The sequence below is a fragment of the Solea senegalensis genome, linkage group LG1 (genome assembly GCF_019176455.1).
Source record: "Solea senegalensis isolate Sse05_10M linkage group LG1, IFAPA_SoseM_1, whole genome shotgun sequence".
Taxonomy (NCBI): Eukaryota; Metazoa; Chordata; class Actinopteri; order Pleuronectiformes; family Soleidae; genus Solea; species Solea senegalensis.
The window spans coordinates 20,828,194-20,847,064 of NC_058021.1; the positions used below are offsets into that span (position 1 = coordinate 20,828,194).

Consider the following 18,871-nt stretch of genomic DNA (forward strand, 5'->3'; position numbering starts at 1 on the left):
AACAGGAAGTGCCCTTTAACTTCACCAAACATTGACCCATCGGACCGAAACTTGATACGTGGTACCAAGAGCCCGCCCTGAACACGTTTGCAAGACATCACCTGCACACAGGAAGTAGGTAGCCCTAAACAGGAAGTGGCCTGTAACTAGCCCGTACATTGACCAGTCATCTCCAAAATGTATATGTGGCACCAAGGGTCCACCCTGAACACATCTGCAAGACATCACCTGCACACAGGAAGTAGGTCGCCCAAAACAGGAAGTGCCCTTTAACTCTGCCAAACATTGACCAATTGGCCCAAAACTTGATATGTGAGACCAAGGGCCCGCCCTGAACATGTTTGTAAACCATGACCTGCACACAGGAAGTAGGTCTTCCCGGACAGGAAGTGACCCGTAACATTGCCATACGTCGACCAATCTGCACTAAACTTCACATGTGAGATAAGTAACCCGGCCGGAGCCCACGTTATACATGACATGCCGGTAGAGGGTGGCGGCCGCGAGGTCCCGTACAACGCTGCTTGCAGCTTTAATTATTATTATTATTTTCTTTCTCTCCACGGGATCTTGAATTTGACCCCCTGAACCTGCGTGAAAACGGACAAAAATTGGCACGCACATCAGAACTGCCGAAAAATTCGATACAATAGTGGAATTGCGAAAAACCAATGAAAAATGGCTCAGTAGCGCCCCCACAGGTCACGTGCCTATGGAGCAGGCAAAATTTAGTTTCACCGAATTTCCCGAAACTTGGTGGGGTGATTGTTCGGCGCAAGCCGAACAAAAAATCCATTTGTCACCATGACCTCAACTCAACAGGAAGTCGGCCATCTTGGATTTGGCGTCCCCCATGGCGTTTTACAAGATTCGTAACTGAACTAACTTGTCTGAGGGCGTTCATCGTAGCAACACGGAAAACGCGTCAAATTGTTCCAGACCCATTCAAGATCAAAAGTTATAGGAAGCTTTCGCAGATTCAAAGGGGTGTGGCCACGGCAGCCATTGGAATTTTGGTGGTTCGCCACGAAACAAGACGTGTGCTATAACTTCACCACACATTCGCCGATCGGCACAAAACTTTATATGTGACACCAGACCCCTGAACACGTCTACAAATGTGCAATACTATACTTTATTATACTTTTACTATACTTTAGTATTGCAATACTAAAACTACTTTATGCTCAGCCCAAATCTTCCATTTTGACCAACTATGATAAGTCAGCTCCTTTCAATTTAAATCGAGGGACAAGACAAGGCTGTTGCCTCTCTCCTATGCTGTTTGCTTTGGCGTTAGAGCCCTGGCCAAAAAATCCCCAAATAAGTGGAATAGATTGTGGAAATATAGTTTCAAAGATCAAGGCAGATGGAGGTCTTGCTCTCCCAGTGTTAAGACATTATTATTGGGCATGTAATGCCAGAAATGTGATTTTTTGGAATCAGTCTTTGTCACATGACAAACAAAACAGTTCACCTGCCTCCTCATGGCCATTAATTGAATTGAATAAAACTTTAGCTTGTCTCGGTGCCTCACCCCTGGCTATTTTGTTTTCTAAGATCACACCTCAGTTAAAAGACTTGAAAGATGACTTTGTAATGAGAAACACTTTTAAAATATTAAAACAGATTAAGAATGTGCTCAATATCTCAGAACACTCAGTTCACACTCCTATATGTCATAATCCATCTTTCCGACCAGGACAGATGGACCCTGTATTTGCAGAGTGGGCTCGGAAAGGTCTGTGTACCATTCTGCCCAGTTGCAGATAGAGTTCAATTTACATAATTCCCACCTATTTAGATATTTCCAAATTAGGAACTTTGTCAGGCAGTCGTTTCCACATTTTGAGCTTCTTCCAAAACAACATAGCTTTTATCAAATTCTGAACAGGTCTCCCACCTCAAAAAACTTGATTTTCTTTGCTTGTTGACTTTGCTTGTGGCAACCCCATATTTGCATCTTAAAGAATTGTGGGAATCTGACCTCTGTGAGATTATTTCTGATGACTTGTGGGCGATGGCGTTGTCGAGGATCAAACTCTGCTCTATAAATGCCAGACTTCAGCTCATTCAATTTAAAGTGACTCACAGGTTGCACTATTCTAAAACTAGACTCTATAGAATCTTTCCTTTAGTTTCCTCCTTATGTGACAGATGTTCAAACAGCGACGGAACTTTGGGTCATTTGTTTTGGTCCTTCTCCAAACTTACTACATTTTGGCATGAGGTCTTTATTTTTTTTTACAGGTTCATACCAAACCGAGTGGTACCTTGGTTGTTTTGGGGTGTTCTGATTCCTCCTCGAAACTGTCTCGTGATCTTCAACAGGCTCTTGCTTTTTGTTTAGTTGTAGCTGAGAGGGTCATCTTGGGCGAATGGAAGTCTCCCTCTCCACCCTACTTTAAGAAATGGCTTAATGATATGGTTTCTCTTTTGTATCTTGAGGAAATTAGATACTCTCTTTGCAACTCTCACAACAAATTTATTAAGATCTGGGGGCCGTTTTTGGATGCTTTTAAAAAGGACACCGCCTGATTGTTGAACTCAATTGAACTAATTTCCAAGAGGATTGATGTGGACCTTTCTCGCACTGGCGAACTAATGAGCTGTAATTTGTGATCTGACTTGTGTACAGTTTTTTTTTCTCTTTTCCTTGTATGCTGGGATTATATTTTACTTTTATTTTTATTTGTTGATTTATTTATTTATTTGTTGATTTATTTATTTATTTTTGTTTGTGTGTGTGTTTTTGTCATTCATCTTTTCTTGTTTTTTGTGAGTTTTGGGAGGGAGGGAGGGAGGGTGTTGTTTATTTTGTGTCTTTTTATTCTTTTTTTATTCTTATTCAAAAATTTGAAAATGTAAATAAAATTTACAAAAAAAAAAGAGTCAGTTCAGAGTCAGTCAGCTGCTGTTTCCAGTCTTTCAGCATGAGACCACTCACTCTGACTGACCTGGTCCCCAGACACTGGGCCAGAGCAGCATTGTCCAGGCGACACCTGAACCACACGGCCCAGGGTCAGGACCCTGGCATCGCACAGTTTCTGGAGTAGGGACGGTTCTGCGACGCAGTGGAACTGTGTCCCGTGAGTCACTGGTTCTTTCAGGAGCCAGAAAAGAGAGTCACAGCGCCCTCTTTTCTTACAGAAGAGTCCCCACACTTTGAAAAGAGTGGAAATTATCCAGGTTAAGTCCACGTAAATTAAAAACAGAGAGTCTGCCAGACCCGGTCTACCACACTGCTCCAGTATGGCGCAAGCCACTGGCCTCCAGACCAAGTCCGAGGGTCCAGTTAAAAAGCGCCCAATGTGCTGGAGTCTGAATGCTGCTCTGGCCAGGGGTACGAGTCTGTGGCCCCCCTCCTCTTTGGGGCGAAAGAGGACGCTCTGGGGGACCCAGTGCAGACGGTCCCAGACAAAATCCACCAGAGCGGCCTGTACTCTGGATAGCACATTCTCGGGGAGGTCCAAGCACATCAGGAGGATACCAGGTTGTCAATCACCAGGATCCGACCTTTAAAGACCTTTTTGGACGAATCCATCTCCTTCTGTTAAAACGACCTTCAATTCTTTCAATAACATTCTCCAGTTTTTGGAGGTGGTGGTGACATCGCTGAGATTAACACCGAGGTATTTAAAACCTCCTCTCTTCCATGTTAAGCCTCCTGGTAAAAACAGCATTCTCTCCAGTCCATCTCAGACTGCCAAGGCCTCGCTTTTCTCTAGAGTTGTTCCGATTCCAATACCAGTATCAGAAAAGCCTCCGATACTGCCGAAAATGCTTGTATCGGTATCGGCGAGTACTGGAGTCCATGCACCGTTCCGATAACACGTAATTTACTGGTTAGCTCCGTTAGCACTGACACAGTTCTTCTTCGCTGCTCTTAAAATAGTTGCACTGTGCTGCCATCGGCAGCTGCCGTTTTAGGGGGGCGAAGAAGAATTGATCAACAGACGCCTGGGACCCGTTAAATCATTAAAAGGAGCTAAGTTGGCAGGTTTGGAGCTAAGTTGGGTGGTTTGGCAATATTTTACAGTTGAGGCTCTCACAAGTAAGACGGCAACATGCAACATCTGTAAAGACACAATTTCGAGGGGTGGCACGAGTGTCGCAAGTTTTAACACCAGCAATTTGATTAAACATTTGAAGACGCGTCACGCTTAAGAGCATTTAACGTTACTAAAGCTAAGGGGGGAAAGAGGGACAAACTGCAGCGGCAAACTCTGGAAGGTGCCTTCAAGCGTTTTGATAAAAAGACAGCCAAAAAGTCGAGAGTTTACTGGAGCAGAAGTGGTCAATTTCAGCATATGGAGCTGACCACGACCTGCCAGTTACCCTTACGGCTAACCAGTGGGCTTTACTGGAGAAAACAATCACTGTTCTTGCACCATTTGAAGAACTGACCAGGCAGATTAGCTTCTCCACCTCTTCTGCAGCTGAAGTCATCCCCTCAGTCACAGTGCTGAAACACCTGCTTGCTCGGGAGAACAAGGGGGACACAGGGATAAAAACTATGAAAACAACCCTTCTTGAGGCTGTCCAGAAAAGATTCAAGACCATCGAGAATGAGCCCTTGTATGCAGTTGCCACTCTTTTAGACCCACGATTCAAAGACAGGTATGTCTAATATTTTTATTAAATGTCTATATTATAAGCAAAATTATGAAATGGTGTTTTGGATAACTAGACATTGCATTATTGATTACTACTGCATTAATATGTTACCACTAAAAGCAGCTATGGAGGAAGTGGTTTATTTATTTTACACATTTAGACATTTATTTATTATTTTTCATTGTTGTTTCAGATACTTCACAAGGGCAGACAGCATCAAAGGATGCTCTGACCCAAGACGTGGAAAAGATGGAGGCGTTACAGAGCAGGACCACACCTGAGGGAGCAGAGAGAGTGCCAGAAAACCCCCATAAAGCCCCACGTATGGAAGCATAGCCGGACAGCAGCAGCAGAAAGAGCAGCTTGAAAAGCCTATTTGAGGAAATCCTGCAGGAGCATGATGAGGAATGTGGGGCAAGCAGCACAAGCACGCAAGTACAAATACAGACATATTTGACACAGCAAACGGTCCCACGCTCAGACAGCCCATTCCAGTACCGAGGAGTCAATGAAATTCGGTTTCCCACCCTGGCTGCCACTGCTGCAAAGTTTCTCTGTGCTCCTTGTACCAGTGTGTACAAGTATTTTTTGTTTACTGTGTAGCTGCTGCTCTTTTGATTTGTAGTTTTTTATGTTTACTTTATAGGTTGGTGTTGCACTATAGTTAAATACTGCACTATTTAAAGACTTAAATGCCTTTTTATTTTATTACATAATGGCTGCACTTTAATTTTTTTTATAATTATTCCTGTATTTATTAAAGTTGCCATTGCACTACTGTTTTTTATACTGTTCTATTTAAAAATAAATATAAAAATAAATGGCTTCCATTTGCTGTATTCATTCATGTTTTACAAAGAGTTTAACCTGAGCAAGGCCTTACCACAATGATAATCATATCACAGTATCACACGCAGGCATAGTATGATTTTTTTTCTTAAAGTGGACATATTATACCCTATTTCCCCCATTAAAATAGTTCCCTGGTGTCCTAATGAACATGTCAGTGACATGCTTTGGTCAAAATACCATAAGGATGAAGAATCATAGTAGTTCAATAACCCTGCTAAACCCGCCCCTTTCAGAACGCTCGGTTTTCGTGCATGGTCCCTTTATATGCAAATGAGACACAGGCAAACACACACCCACTTCTTCCAGGGGGTTTCTGATTTGTCCTCTTTACAGCGCTTTACAGCTCTATTCGTCTCCCCCTCCCTCCACTAGCTCTCTGACAATATCAACATGTCAGCGAGAGTGCCGTCACAGGAAGAGACGTCCTACATAAGGATCGAGCCGAACACTGTCCAACTGTAAATCAGTTAAAAACACTTAGGAACAGAAGATCAGCGGTGACACAGAGAGTGCAGCACCGCTGATCGCCACCGCGGATCGCCAGCGGCGCGCTGAATAAACTGTTTGTTGCTGTATCAGACCGGAGACTGTGCTCCGGAGACCTCACCACCGCTGACCAGCTCCGGTGCTCCGGCGAGCTGGCGATCAGCGGTGGCGATCACCGTGTAACGCGCCACCGCTGATCGCCAGCGGCGCGCTGAATAAACTGTATGTTGCTGTATCAGACCGGAGACTGTGCTCCGGAGACCTCACCACCGCTGACCAGCTCCGGTGCTCCGGCGAGCTGGCGATCAGCGGTGGCGATCACCGTGTAAGCTGAATAAACTGTATGTTGCTGTATCAGATCGTGTGTTCGTGTGTTCGCACCACTTCACATCAGACTGCGACCAGCGGTTGCCGTATTTAGTCAGGGGACGTATTTCACCGACGTACAAACACACAAATTGTTAAGAAAAGATCACATAGAGCTCATAACTGACCATTCTGACACGTCCTAATTAAACATATTTGTTCAGTACGTCCTCCATGACCGGAGCACAGACTCAGTCTGATACAATCACATAAAGCAGCTGTTTATGCAGGCGATCAGCGGTGCTGCACTCTCTGTGCAGATAGCCTAAACTGCCGCTGGCGATCAGCGGTGTAACGCCGGCGATCAGCGCGCTGAATAAACTGTATGTTGCTGTATCAGACCGGAGACTGTGCTCCGGAGACCTCACCACCGCTGACCACCTCCGGTGCTCCAGCGAGCTGGCGATCACCGTGTAACGCGCCACCGCTGAGTCTCCGGTCTGATACAGAAACATACAGTTTATTCAGCACGCCGCTGGCGATCAGCGGTGGCGAGCTGATCGCCAGCGGCAGTTTAGGCTATCGGTGACACAGAGAGTGTAGCACCGCTGCACAGAGAGTGCAGCACCTGATCGTCAGCGGCGAGCTGCATAAACAGCTGCTTTATGTGATTGTATCAGACTGAGTCTGTGCTCCGGTCATGGAGGACGTACTGAACAAATATGTTTAATTAGGACGTGTCAGAATGGTCAGTTATGAGCTCTATGTGATCTTTTCTTAACAATTTGTGTGTTTGTACGTCGGTGAAATACGTCCCCTGACTAAATACGGCGACCGCTGGCCGCAGTCTGATGTGAAGTGGTGCGAACACACAAACACACGTTTGCTGACTTTATCCGGCACATTAGCTTCATATATAAAATCCTCTGTAAAACACTGTGCTCCACTGTGCAGCCACCAACAGCACACTTGTCCCTCCGCGTTGACATAATACCGCTCTTCCTCCCTCGCCTGCACTCTCGCAGGGACAAGGTGGAGCTAAGGTGGAGCTTGCGAAGTAAACTTACTGGTGGGGCGGTAACATTCGCGGTGAAATGCGCATGCTGACGTCATAAGCGCAGGGAATTCAACATCGAGCGTTTTATCGCCTATACTTACACTAAGGGGGACCACGAAAACATGACTGAGTATTCTTTTTCCACACTTTGGCGACTGGTAGGGCCTCCAGAGTCCCAAATATAAGTATTGAAATGGTTAAAAAGTTGATTTTGCATAATATGTCCCCTTTAAGATATCGTAGATTTTATGAAGTGGCTTCACTGAGACTGTGCCTGCCTCTCCCAGCAGCAGGGGGTGCTCACAGCTCAGTCAGTGCTGACTGTGTCAGTACTGCACACAACCACTCCCAAAAAAATAAGATGAACTAAATACAACCTGAATATAAATAATATTAATGTTAGATAAAAAGCTGATTTAACTTCCATAATGATCGTTATTAGACTCGATAAGCGGAAAAAATGACTGAGTATTGTTTTTCCACACTTTGGCGACTGGTAGGGCCCCCAGAGTCCCAAATATCAGTATTAAAATGGTTAAAAAGTTGATTTTGCATAATATGTCCCCTTTAACACACTGGTATCGGTATCGGAACATCTCTACTTTTCTCCCAGTTGACCTTGGCAGAGGAGACTTTCCGGAAATCATTAGCTGTTTCGCTCAGGACCTCAATGTCCTGTTGGTTGTTTATAAAAACAATGACATCATTGGCATAGGCAGAAAGTTTAAAACAATTATTACAACCAGGAAAATAAAAACCAGACAAACGAGATCTCAGTCTCTGTAAAAAAGGTTCCAAAGCCAGAGAGTAGAGCATGCCTGACAGCAGCCCTGTCTGACACCTCTGTGAACCTTAAAGGGGACATATTATGAAAAATCAACTTTTTAATAATTTTAATACTTACATTTGGGACTCTGGAGGCCCTACCAGTCGCGAAAGTGTGGAAAAAGAATACTCAGTCTTTTTTTCGTGGTCCCCGTGTATAGGCGATAAAACACGCAATATTAAATTCCTTGCGCATTATGACGGCAGCATGCGCATTTCACCACGAATGTTACCACCCCACCAGTAAGTTTACTTCGAGAGCTCCACCTTAGCTCCACCTTGTCCCTATAAAATGCGAGAGTGCAGGCGTGGGAGGAAGAGCGGTATTATGTCAACACGGAGGGACAAGTGTGCTGTTGGTGGCTGCACAGTGGAGCAGTGTTTTACACAAACTTCCAGCCTCAGAGGATTTTATATATGAAGCTAATGTGCCAGATAAAGTCAGCAATCAGACTGAGGCCAGCGGTCGCCGTATTTAGTCAGCGACCGTATTTCACCGACGTACAAACACACACATTTTTAAGAAAAGGTCAAATAGAGCTCATAACTGACCGGGGGCACAGACTCAGTCTGATACAGTCACATACAGCGGCAGTTTATGCAGCTTGCCGGTGGCAATCAGTGGTGGCGCTCAGCGGTGCTGTCCCTAAGTCTTTTTTAACTGATTTACAGTTCGGCACTGTTCGGCTTGATCCTTGTGTCGGACGTCTCTTCCTGTGTTTTCCGCGCACGCTGCCATGTTGATATTGTCAGAGAACTAGTGGAGGGAGGGGGAGAGGAATGGAGCGGAGGGAACAGGAGCTGAGTGAGCGCAGTAAAAAGGACAAATCAGAAACCCCCTGGAAGAAGTGGGTGTGTGTTTGCCTGTGTCTCATTTGCATGTAAAGGGACCTCCGTCCTCCTGCAGCAGTCATCCATCAGCAGGTCTCTGGGAGACCACTTTTCTTTGTGAAGTCTAAAACGTTCTCGATCTCCTGTGGAGTCTGCTAAACCCTGCAGCTCCACCACTTCTCTCTCAAGATCTTTCATAGACCTGGTCATGTCCCTGGTGACATTGAGAGTGAACTGTAAGCAGAGCTGTTTGATTTGGACTTTTCCAACATCCCACCACTGCTGTAACGAGCTGTACTCGGATTTGTTTTTTCTATAATAAAACCAAAAATAACTGAATACATTCTTAAAACCGTTGTCTGACAACAGTGTGGTGTTAAAATGCCAGTATGCACTTTTACATCTGATGTTTTTTATATAAACCACACAGTGCACAAGACAGTGGTCAGAGAAACCCACAGGACTAATAAAACAATTCTTAAAAACATTGACATAGTGCTCATAACAGTAAAAACGATCAAGTCTGGCCAACGACAACAAGTTGTCTCTGCAGCAAGCCCAGGTGTACTGGCGCTGATTCTTATATATCGATCTCCACACATCACAAAGCTCAAAAGTTTCTATTATTTTTGTCAGACACTTTTTTGAAGCAGCACTAGGTTCTAGGTGATTTCTGTCTTACACAGGGTTCACTGTGCAATTAAAATCCCCTCCTACAAACAGATATGTGTAATTACAACACTTGGAAAGGGCTTCTTTCAAAGTATCTAAAAACACCAGTCCGTCTCCTCCAATAACAGGGGCATATACGTTCATAAAAAACATTTTAGTTCTCTCGAACTCTGCCGTTATTTTTAAAAGTCGTCCAGGGACGATTTCATCTGTGGAATAAGAAGGAGTGAATTCTCTATAGAAGAGAATTTCGACCCCCCCACTGTCACAGTCTTTGTAGCTTAAGACCATCTCCCTAGGGGAGAGGGGGAGAGAGGGAGAGAGAAGCTGAAAATCACAGAAACTTTAATTTTGTTGTTTTAATCTTCAAATGTTAACGGAATTAAAACTAAACTTTGTGTTTTTAAGATCCAAATTTCATTTTTAGCTGTAAATTCATGTCAGCTGAGATTATCACTGATTGTTGCCATTATTGGTCCGAATATCAGCCGAGGAAACAGAGAGACCAGGTTCTGGATCTGTGCTTGGACTCAGGTGTGGACACAAAGACCAGGTTCTGGATCTGTGCTTGGACTCAGGTGTGGAAACAGAGACCAGGTTCTGAATCTGTGCTTAGACTCAGGTGTGGACACAGAGACCAGGTTCTGGATCTGTGCTTGGATTCAGGTGAGGACAGAGACCAGGATCTGATCTGTGCTTGACTCAGGTGGACAGAGACCAGGATCTGGATCAGTGCTTGACTCAGGTGTGACACTGGACTCAGGTGTGGACACAAAGACCAGGTTCTGGATCTGCTTGGACTCAGGTGTGACAGAGACCAGGTTCTGGATCTGTGCTTGGACTCAGGTGAGAGACCAGAGACCAGGTTCTGAATCTGTGCATGGACTCAGGTGTGGACACAGAGACCAGGTTCTGGATCTGTGCTTGGACTCAGAGTTCTGACTCAGGTGTGGACACAGGTTCTGGATCTGTGCTTGGACTCAGGTGAGGACACAGAGACCAGGTTCTGGATCAGTGCTTGGACTCAGGTGTGGACACAGATACCAGGTTCTGGATCAGTCTCTGTTGTTGTTCACTAGTGAACTGGAGGTGATGGAGATAATGATCACGAGCAGGAGAGTGCAAACCCTCTTTTGTCCTCACGATCATTTACTCTGACCGTGTGTGTGTGTGTGTGTGTGTGTGTGTGTGTGGGGGTAATGGAGGACGAGCAGCAGAGTGCTTCTCTTCTTCTTCATCCTCCTCCTCATGTATCATGACTGTGTTGCAGCAGCTCAGGTGTGAGAGCGTGTGATGACTCAGCTCACAGGTCACGACTGACCACAGAATGGTCAGTTATGAGCTCTATTTGACCTTTTCTTAAGGTCCTTTTCTCAAAATACGGTTGCTGACTAAATATGGCGACCGCTGGCCGCAGTCTGATGTGGTGCGAACACACAAACACACATTTGCTGACTTCATCCAGCACATTAGCTTCATATATAAAATCCTCTGAGGCTGGAAGTTTGTGTAAAACACTGCTCCACTGTGCAGCCACGAACAGCACACTTGTCCCTCCGTGTTGACATAACACTGCTCTTCCTCCCTCGCCTGGACAAGGTGGAGCTAAGGTGGAGCTCTCGAAGTAAACTTACTGGTGGGTGGTAACATTGGCGGTGAAATGCACATGCTGCCGTCCTAAGTGCAAGGAATTCAACATTGCGTGTTTTATCGCCTATACTTACACTAAGGGGGACCACGAAAACATGACTGAGTATTCTTTTTCCACACTTTGGCGACTGGTAGGGCCTCCAGAGTCCCAAATATAAGTATTGAAATGGTTAAAAAGTTGATTTTGCATAATATGTCCCCTTTAAGATATCGTAGATTTTATGAAGTGGCTTCACTGAGACTGTGCCTGCCTCTCCCAGCAGCAGGGGGTGCTCACAGCTCAGTCAGTGCTGACTGTGTCAGTACTGCACACAACCACTCCCAAAAAAATAAGATGAACTAAATACAACCTGAATATAAATAATATTAATGTTAGATAAAAAGCTGATTTAACTTCCACAATGATCGTTATTAGACTCGATAATCCTCCAGCATCTTCTGTCCTTCACAGCAGCTGAAGATGAAACCAAAGTTTCTCTTCTCTTTCCATCGTCTCATGTGAGAGGAAACAGAGCTGAAGGTTTCCATGTGGAAGCTTCTGTATTATTTACACTCTGACAGAGGAGACACACACACTCACACGCACACGCACACACGCGTGCACACACACACAGAGACACACAGTCTGGATTATTATAATATTTCTGTGTTGTTGTGTTTCTTTCTTCTTGTAATTATCAGGGGGGTATTCCATCAAGCAGGCTAAAGGCAAAGTCAAGCTTAAATGGCCAAGTCTGGCTAATATGAGTGAGAGTTCGGTTCCATCAAAGAGGCTGAGATTAGCCCCAACTCACTAACCATGGAAACTATGACTCTGGCTAAGCCTCAACCATGGCTAAGCCATAACTGTAGCTCAGGTTTCCGTTCCATCAATCTGAGCCTCAACCCTGTTCCACCAAGGTGGCTAATGTGAATGCCAGCCAAGTAACCATGGTAACTTATGCTGCCGGGCAAACCTGGTCTGTAGCAGGCTAAAAGTGAAGCTTAGCACCATCTATGATCAAAGAATGTATTAAGTACATTAATGAACATTATCACCAAAATGAAATATAATAAAAAATAAGACACAAATAAATACAAAATTAAACAAATTAGCCAAAAAATATAATAAAAGAAAATTTAAAGAGATCATCATTATTTTGATGTAACAAGGGTTAGGGCCTCCGATTGATAGGAGATAGATGATTGATTTGCTGTCACCTGCATTCACTTACTGTAATAGGGGTCCTCGTCTCCATTGAATTGCTTGATTTGCTAAAATGATTCTAGATAAATAATAACTTTTTTACAATCAATAGATCTGTCATATGATTATTTCCTATAGAATGATAACCAACATTGCATTTCTTCATGTAATAATCTACCATCAATTGTATGATAAATGTGATGAGTCATGTAAAATACTTTGATTAAATGTAGCCTATTATTATCAAAAATGTAGGCAAGGCAACTTTATATAGTACATTTTAGCACAACGTGATTCAAAGTGCTTTACATAAAATAAAATGAAAACACAACAATTCAACATATAGCATCTGGGACTAAATACAGCATGTAAAAATGACAGGCTTAAATGAAAATGATATCAATTCTATACAACTGGCCATGCAGGAAATAAATTAAAGCTATCCCATCGATTTGCATAACATTCAGTTGATAAATGTGATGAATATTACTTTGTAACATTACTACTAGGGCTGCCAAATGATAAAATATGGAGAATTTCACATAAATTGCAGTGATGCTACTTTAATTATGTTCATCAAAACAAAAACCATCAGGAAATCAATTGGTAGATTATTGTCTACATATATTTTGTCCCTTTGATGGAGGATTTATATAATATGATGATGCTGAAATACTTCATTTTCTTTGTCACTTACGCATTCAGCCTGTCGCCAATATTCTGCCACGCCACATCCCTCGCTTTATTGATTGCCGCGGTATTGCCCTTCTTTCGGATTATGTGGCTGTAATCGTCATATACAGTACCTCCATGAGGAGGGTTTGCTCCGCTGCGGAGCAGAACATCTCTGCACGCTCTTTTCCCTTGCTTTTCGGCATTTTTCACAGTTTCCGTGCTAGACTAGAATGGGCTTTTTATTTTCCCTGTGGGCGTGCACAAGTTGAGACTTAACAGTTGAGGCTTGACTAAGCGTCAGGTGGAGCCAGCTGATTTCACTTGATGGAACGGCTTGGAGCTAGATTGGGAGGTGGAGCTTAGTCAAGCTTCAAGCTTACACCTAAGTCTGGCAATTCTTAGCTACGTTGATGGAATACCCCCCAGCTTAATGACTTTGTTTGTTTGTGTCTTCACAACAACAACAACAACAACAATAGGGAGATAAACCATTAACGTAAGGTAAAAACTGCTCGTCTGTTTCACTGGAGACTCTTAATTAGTGTCAAACATCACCACCACACAGCCAGAGAGGAAGGTCAAGGGTCAGAGGTCATAGTCAGCTCATTTACAGAAGGTTTTACTATCTCTATTTTTTTAAGAGAGAGAAAAAACTTTCAACTTTAAATATCAGAAAGTTTCTCACTGGGAATGAGTCTGGCATTTAAAGATTTTATACACTTAAAAAAAGACTTACATCAGTTTAAGTCTACAACATCTTTAAGAACATGTTCACATCTTTATCTCACTGTTACACAGGAAACTGAAGTTTGTAAACCACTCACTCTCCCACACCAAAGTCCATAGAGAAAATATAATATTTTTATGAATATTTAAACAAAAATAAAGTGATGTTTTTTGTCAGAGATAAATCAGAAACTTAAACGTGGTCATGGTGTCGGGAGACACGGGCGAGATGTCTCACTGAACGATACAGTATAAAGGAAGGCTCTTGGACTCTTACCGAGTTGGTGCCGAGGACCTGCAGGTCAGGTTCTCTGGACTCCAGCAGTTTGGCCACCATGTGCAGGAAACTCTCCACGAAGGGTTTGATGCTCTGAGAGTGACAGGCCATCAGCAGCTGGTCCAGAGCCTCCATGGCGATGACCACGTACCTGACAGAAGACAAGCGGTGGACGATCCGATATTTATCACCTGATATTGATGAAAATCAATATGCCCTATTGCAGAGTGTCACACGTTTGAAAAGTGTCACTCACCCATATCGATGTCGTACGACGTCTCTGCTCAGTCTCTCGGCGAGATAAGCTCCGATCCTGTCCAGTTTCTCTGGAGCTGACACGGCGTAGAAGGTCAGCTTCTCCATGTCGGATTTACTGAGGCCACCCTGCAGAATTTAAGAAACGAAAGCGAATGAGCTCATGAATGGGCGTCTAATCACTTCCTGTTACTGTGTTTCAGCAAATTAAATCTTCATCAGATAGCTACGTCACATGTTCACGTCTTTATCTCACTGTGAGACAGACTTTTCCAACAGGAAACTGAAGTTTGTAAACCACTCACTCTCCCACACCAAACCCCATAGAGAAACTCCGTGATTTTAGCTGATGGGGACGCAGGAGTTGTTGGTCTACTACTCGTGTGGTCACTTTGTGTCACTAAGGTAAATCTGAATGAGGATTTTCAAATGTCGAATTTAAAAAATTTTAAATTTAGTGATGGAGGCAGCAGTGGATCAACAACTCCTGTGTGCTGTTATGTTAAAATCATTGATTTTCTCTATGGGGTTTGGTGTGGGAGAGTCTTAAAGGGGACATATTATACCCTATTTCCCCCATTAAAATAGTTCCCTGGTGTCCTAATGAACATGTCAGTGACATGCTTAGGTCAAAATACCATAAGGATGAAGCAGTCCCTTTATATGCAAATGAGACACAGGCAAACACACACCCACTTCTTCCAGGGGGTTTCTGATTTGTCCTCTTTACAGCACTCACTCGCTGAGATCCTGTTCCCTCTGCTCCATTCGTCTCCCCCTCCCTCCACTAGTTCTCTGACAATATCAACATGGCAGCATGCACAGAAAACAGCAAGAGTGCCGTCACAGGAAGAGACGTCCTACATAATTATCGAGCCAAACAGTGCCGAACTGTAAATCAGTTAAAAAGACATAGGGACAGCACCACTGATCGCCACCACTGATCCCCAGCGGCGCGTGGCAAGCTGAATAAACGGCCGCTGTATGTGACTGTATCAGACCGGTGACTGTGCTCTGGAGACCTTGCCACCGCTGATCGCCAGCGGCGAGCTGCATAAACTGCTGCTGTATGTGACTGTATCAGACGGAGTCTGTGCACTGGTCATGGAGGACGTACTGAACAAATATTTTTAATTAGGACGTGTCGGAATGCTCAGTTATGAGCTCTATGTGACCTTTTCTTAACAATGTGTTTGTTTGTACGTCGGTGAAATACGTTCACTGACTAAATACAGCGACCGCTGGCCGCAGTCTGATGTGAAGTGGTGCAAACACACGTTTGCTGACTTTATGCGGCACATTAGCTTCATATATAAAATCCTCTGAGGCTGGAAGTTTGTGGAAAACACACTGTGCAGCCACGAACAGCACACTTGTCCCTCCGCGTTGACATAATACCGCTCTTCCTCCCTCGCCTGCACTCTCGCCCTGCACAAGGGTGGAGCTAAGGTGGAGCTCTCAAAGTAAACTTACTGGTGGGTTGGTAACATTCGTGGTGAAATGCGCATGCTGCCGTCATAAGCGCAGGGAATTCAACATCAAGTGTTTTATTGCCTATACTTACACTAAGGGGGACCACGAGAACATGACTGAGTATTCTTTTTCCAGTGTTTGCTCAGAATTCAGAAAGTGCTGAGTCACTGTTATCTCCTCCTACACGTTTACAGTTCACACTTTAAAATCAGTGTTTACACCCTTTCCTGATATTTATGTTTTCAATTCATTTCATTTTTGGCTGTGATTTTTTTTCACCCATTGAATATGAATGGAACCCTAAGCTGCCTTAAACTGTGATTAGCTTCTAGTTCATAAGTAGCTTCTAGCTCTGGCTTGTGTCTAGCTTCTAGCTCAGAAGTAGCTTCTAGCCCTAGCTTGTGACAAGCTTCTAGTTCATAACTAACTTCTAGCTCTAGCTTGCAACTAGCTTCTAGCTCATAATTAACTTCTAGCTCTAGCTTGTGACTAGCTTCTAGCTCATAACTAGCTTCTAGCTCTAGTTCATAACTAGCTGTTAGCCCTAGCTTGTGACTAGCTTCTAGTTCATAACTAACTTCTAGCTCTAGCTTGCGACTAGCTTCTAGCTTTAGCTTGAGACTAGCTTCTAACTCATAACTAGCTTCTAGCTCTAGCTTGTGGTTGGCTTCTAGCTCTGGCTTGCGACTAGCTTCTAGCTCATAATTAACTTCTAGCTCTAGCTTGAGACTAGCTTCTAGTTCCAGTTTATAACTAGCTTCTAACTCATAACTAGCTTTTTCTTACTTTGGGGTCCTCGGGGAAGATGTTGTCCACCAGGCGTTTGTACCTGGGCCTCAGTGGACCACAGCAGCCACAGACTCCTGTCAAACACAAATGCAACAACAACACAAAAACACTGTTATAAACAACATGAAGCTGAAATCAGGTGCAAAAAATGTGACACACCAAGAGAAAACTGCGATCTCCTGACCGACATTGTACGTAATTATTCACCTGTAAGCGTGTGTGTGTGTGTGTGTGTGTAACGTGCTGAGCTCTGGGGCAAAGTTGGGTCACTTTAACACGGTTGAGTCTGGAGATTAATCAACTTCACTGAAGCTGGAGTTAACGGCTCGTCGACACGGCAACCCACTTCCCACAGCCGCCACTGCTTTACAGTGTTCATTATGGATTCTGCAATTACCTGCTACATCAGGTCCACAGGACTAGGAAGAATAAGAGGATGAAGAAAAATGATGTGTACAAGGAAAAGACAAAGAAGAAATACTGACATGAGTTTGAGGAGGAGAGGAAATATAAGAAGAAACAATTAAAGTAAAGTAAAAACATAAACAAAAAAAACCCACTCAAACTGATTAACCGATCATCAAAGTAGTTGGCAGGTTAATTTAGTAATCGATAGATAATAGATTATTTCAGTAGCCCTGAAGTTTATAAACCACTCACTCTCTCACACCAAACCCCATAGAGAAAATCGTTGATTTTAGCTGGCAGGGAAACAGGAGCTGCTGGTCCTCTGCTGCCTCGTGTGGTCACTTTGTGTCACTGAGGTGAATCTGAACAAAGGATTTGGATCAACAACTCCTGTGTGCTGAGATGTTAAAATCCCTGATTTTTTCTATAGGGTTTGGTTAAAGATAAAAAACACTAAAAACACTCAAACCAATTAAACAATTCTAAAAAATATCTTTTTATAGTAGTTGTTTGGGATAAAAAAGATCATAAAATTAGAAACTTTAAATGTTTCCACTGTTTACACTAACATGAACAATTTCTGCTTTAAATTCTAAAATCAAAACTTTATTCCAGAGTGTACTAATTGGAATTGTTATTAAATGAACAGTATTTTACACTGCATCACAGTGTTTGTTGTGCGCAGGCAGAGAGAGAATTAATGAATGAATGACAGTGGCTCTGGATTGTATTAAAGCCCTCTGTGGCTGAGAGTACAGCGGCAGTTTCAGTGCAGTAATAGAGGCAATGCATCACTGTGAGTGTCTGACTCTAGATCTGCAGCGATGGCTGCATAATCACCGCCTTAGAGAGAGAGATTGTGCCGTTGCTGGTGCTAGTGCTGGTGTGGTCACATGGTTCTGATGAATTACAGCGTCCACCCTCTGGCCGAGAGGAGGCCATTACTGCGGATCAAATCCATCATCGACGCAGTGGCAACAACAACAGAGAAATTAATAACAGCACCAACACTTTCAAACACCTGCTCCTCCTGTACGACTCAGACGTGATGACAGTCAGACTTTTAAAAAACACAAGATGAAAGTTGTTCACCATGAAGGAACTTCAACTGCTCTCGTCTTCAGGGCGAAGCCTCAACCCAAACCTGAGGTCCATAGTACTGAAAAGTGGTTAGGTTGCATTAGCATTGTTAGCATAGCAGGTCATAACCCTTACACTGGATCCTTACATTGTTTTCCTACAGCCTTGACTGAAGCAAAGATTATGCAGTACTGAAAAGTAGCTAGTTAGCATTATGAGCATAGCTTTTTTTAGCCCATAGGCTGGATCCTTACGTACTACCGTCTTCTTGCAGCCTCTAACTAAAGTACAATTTCACACCTAACTGCTTTGCGGCTAGTTGACATTGGCTTTGTTAGCGTAGCATTTTTTTTAGCCCTTACATTGGATCCTCACGTACTACCGTCTTCATGCAGCCTCAACCCAAGCACAGATTTCTGCAAAACTCTAAAGCAGTTGGTTAGCGTTAGAATTGTTAGCAGGCTTTAGCCCTTACAGTGGATCCTCACATACTCTCATCAACATCAAATGAAGCACAGATTTCCACAGAAGTGAAAAGCAGCTAGTTGGCATTTGCACTGTTGCTGAAGCTGAAAAATCAGTTTTAAGTTTTAATATAAAAACAAAAAAAAATTGTTTAGGCTAATTAAAGTCGGACCTGATGGAGCATTTCAGTTAAAACCTCCAACTAGGAACTGAAAAATTCTGACTTCCAACTCCTACTGGA

General features: G+C 43.5%; 1 protein-coding gene across 4 annotated transcripts in view; it reads right to left on the reverse strand.

Annotated features, from left to right (window-relative positions):
* Positions 1-16,746, reverse strand: part of efr3a (EFR3 homolog A (S. cerevisiae)) — a 73,065-nt gene extending 56,319 nt beyond the window's left edge. For 2 of the 4 annotated variants that reach the window (XR_006360458.1, XM_044026505.1), the window contains exons 1-3: positions 16,675-16,732; positions 14,417-14,544; positions 14,161-14,311 (exon numbers count right to left, since the gene is read on the reverse strand). Coding sequence is in view for 3 of the 4 variants with exons in the window: in XM_044026505.1 (XP_043882440.1) it covers positions 14,161-14,311; positions 14,417-14,523 (258 nt within the window). In the remaining variant the exon portion in view is untranslated. Of the gene's footprint in view, positions 1-14,160; positions 14,312-14,416; positions 14,545-16,674 lie in introns of all 4 variants that reach the window. The other 2 variants (XM_044026526.1, XM_044026517.1) reach the window with 1 other exon arrangement.
* Positions 16,747-18,871: the final 2,125 nt, after the last annotated feature.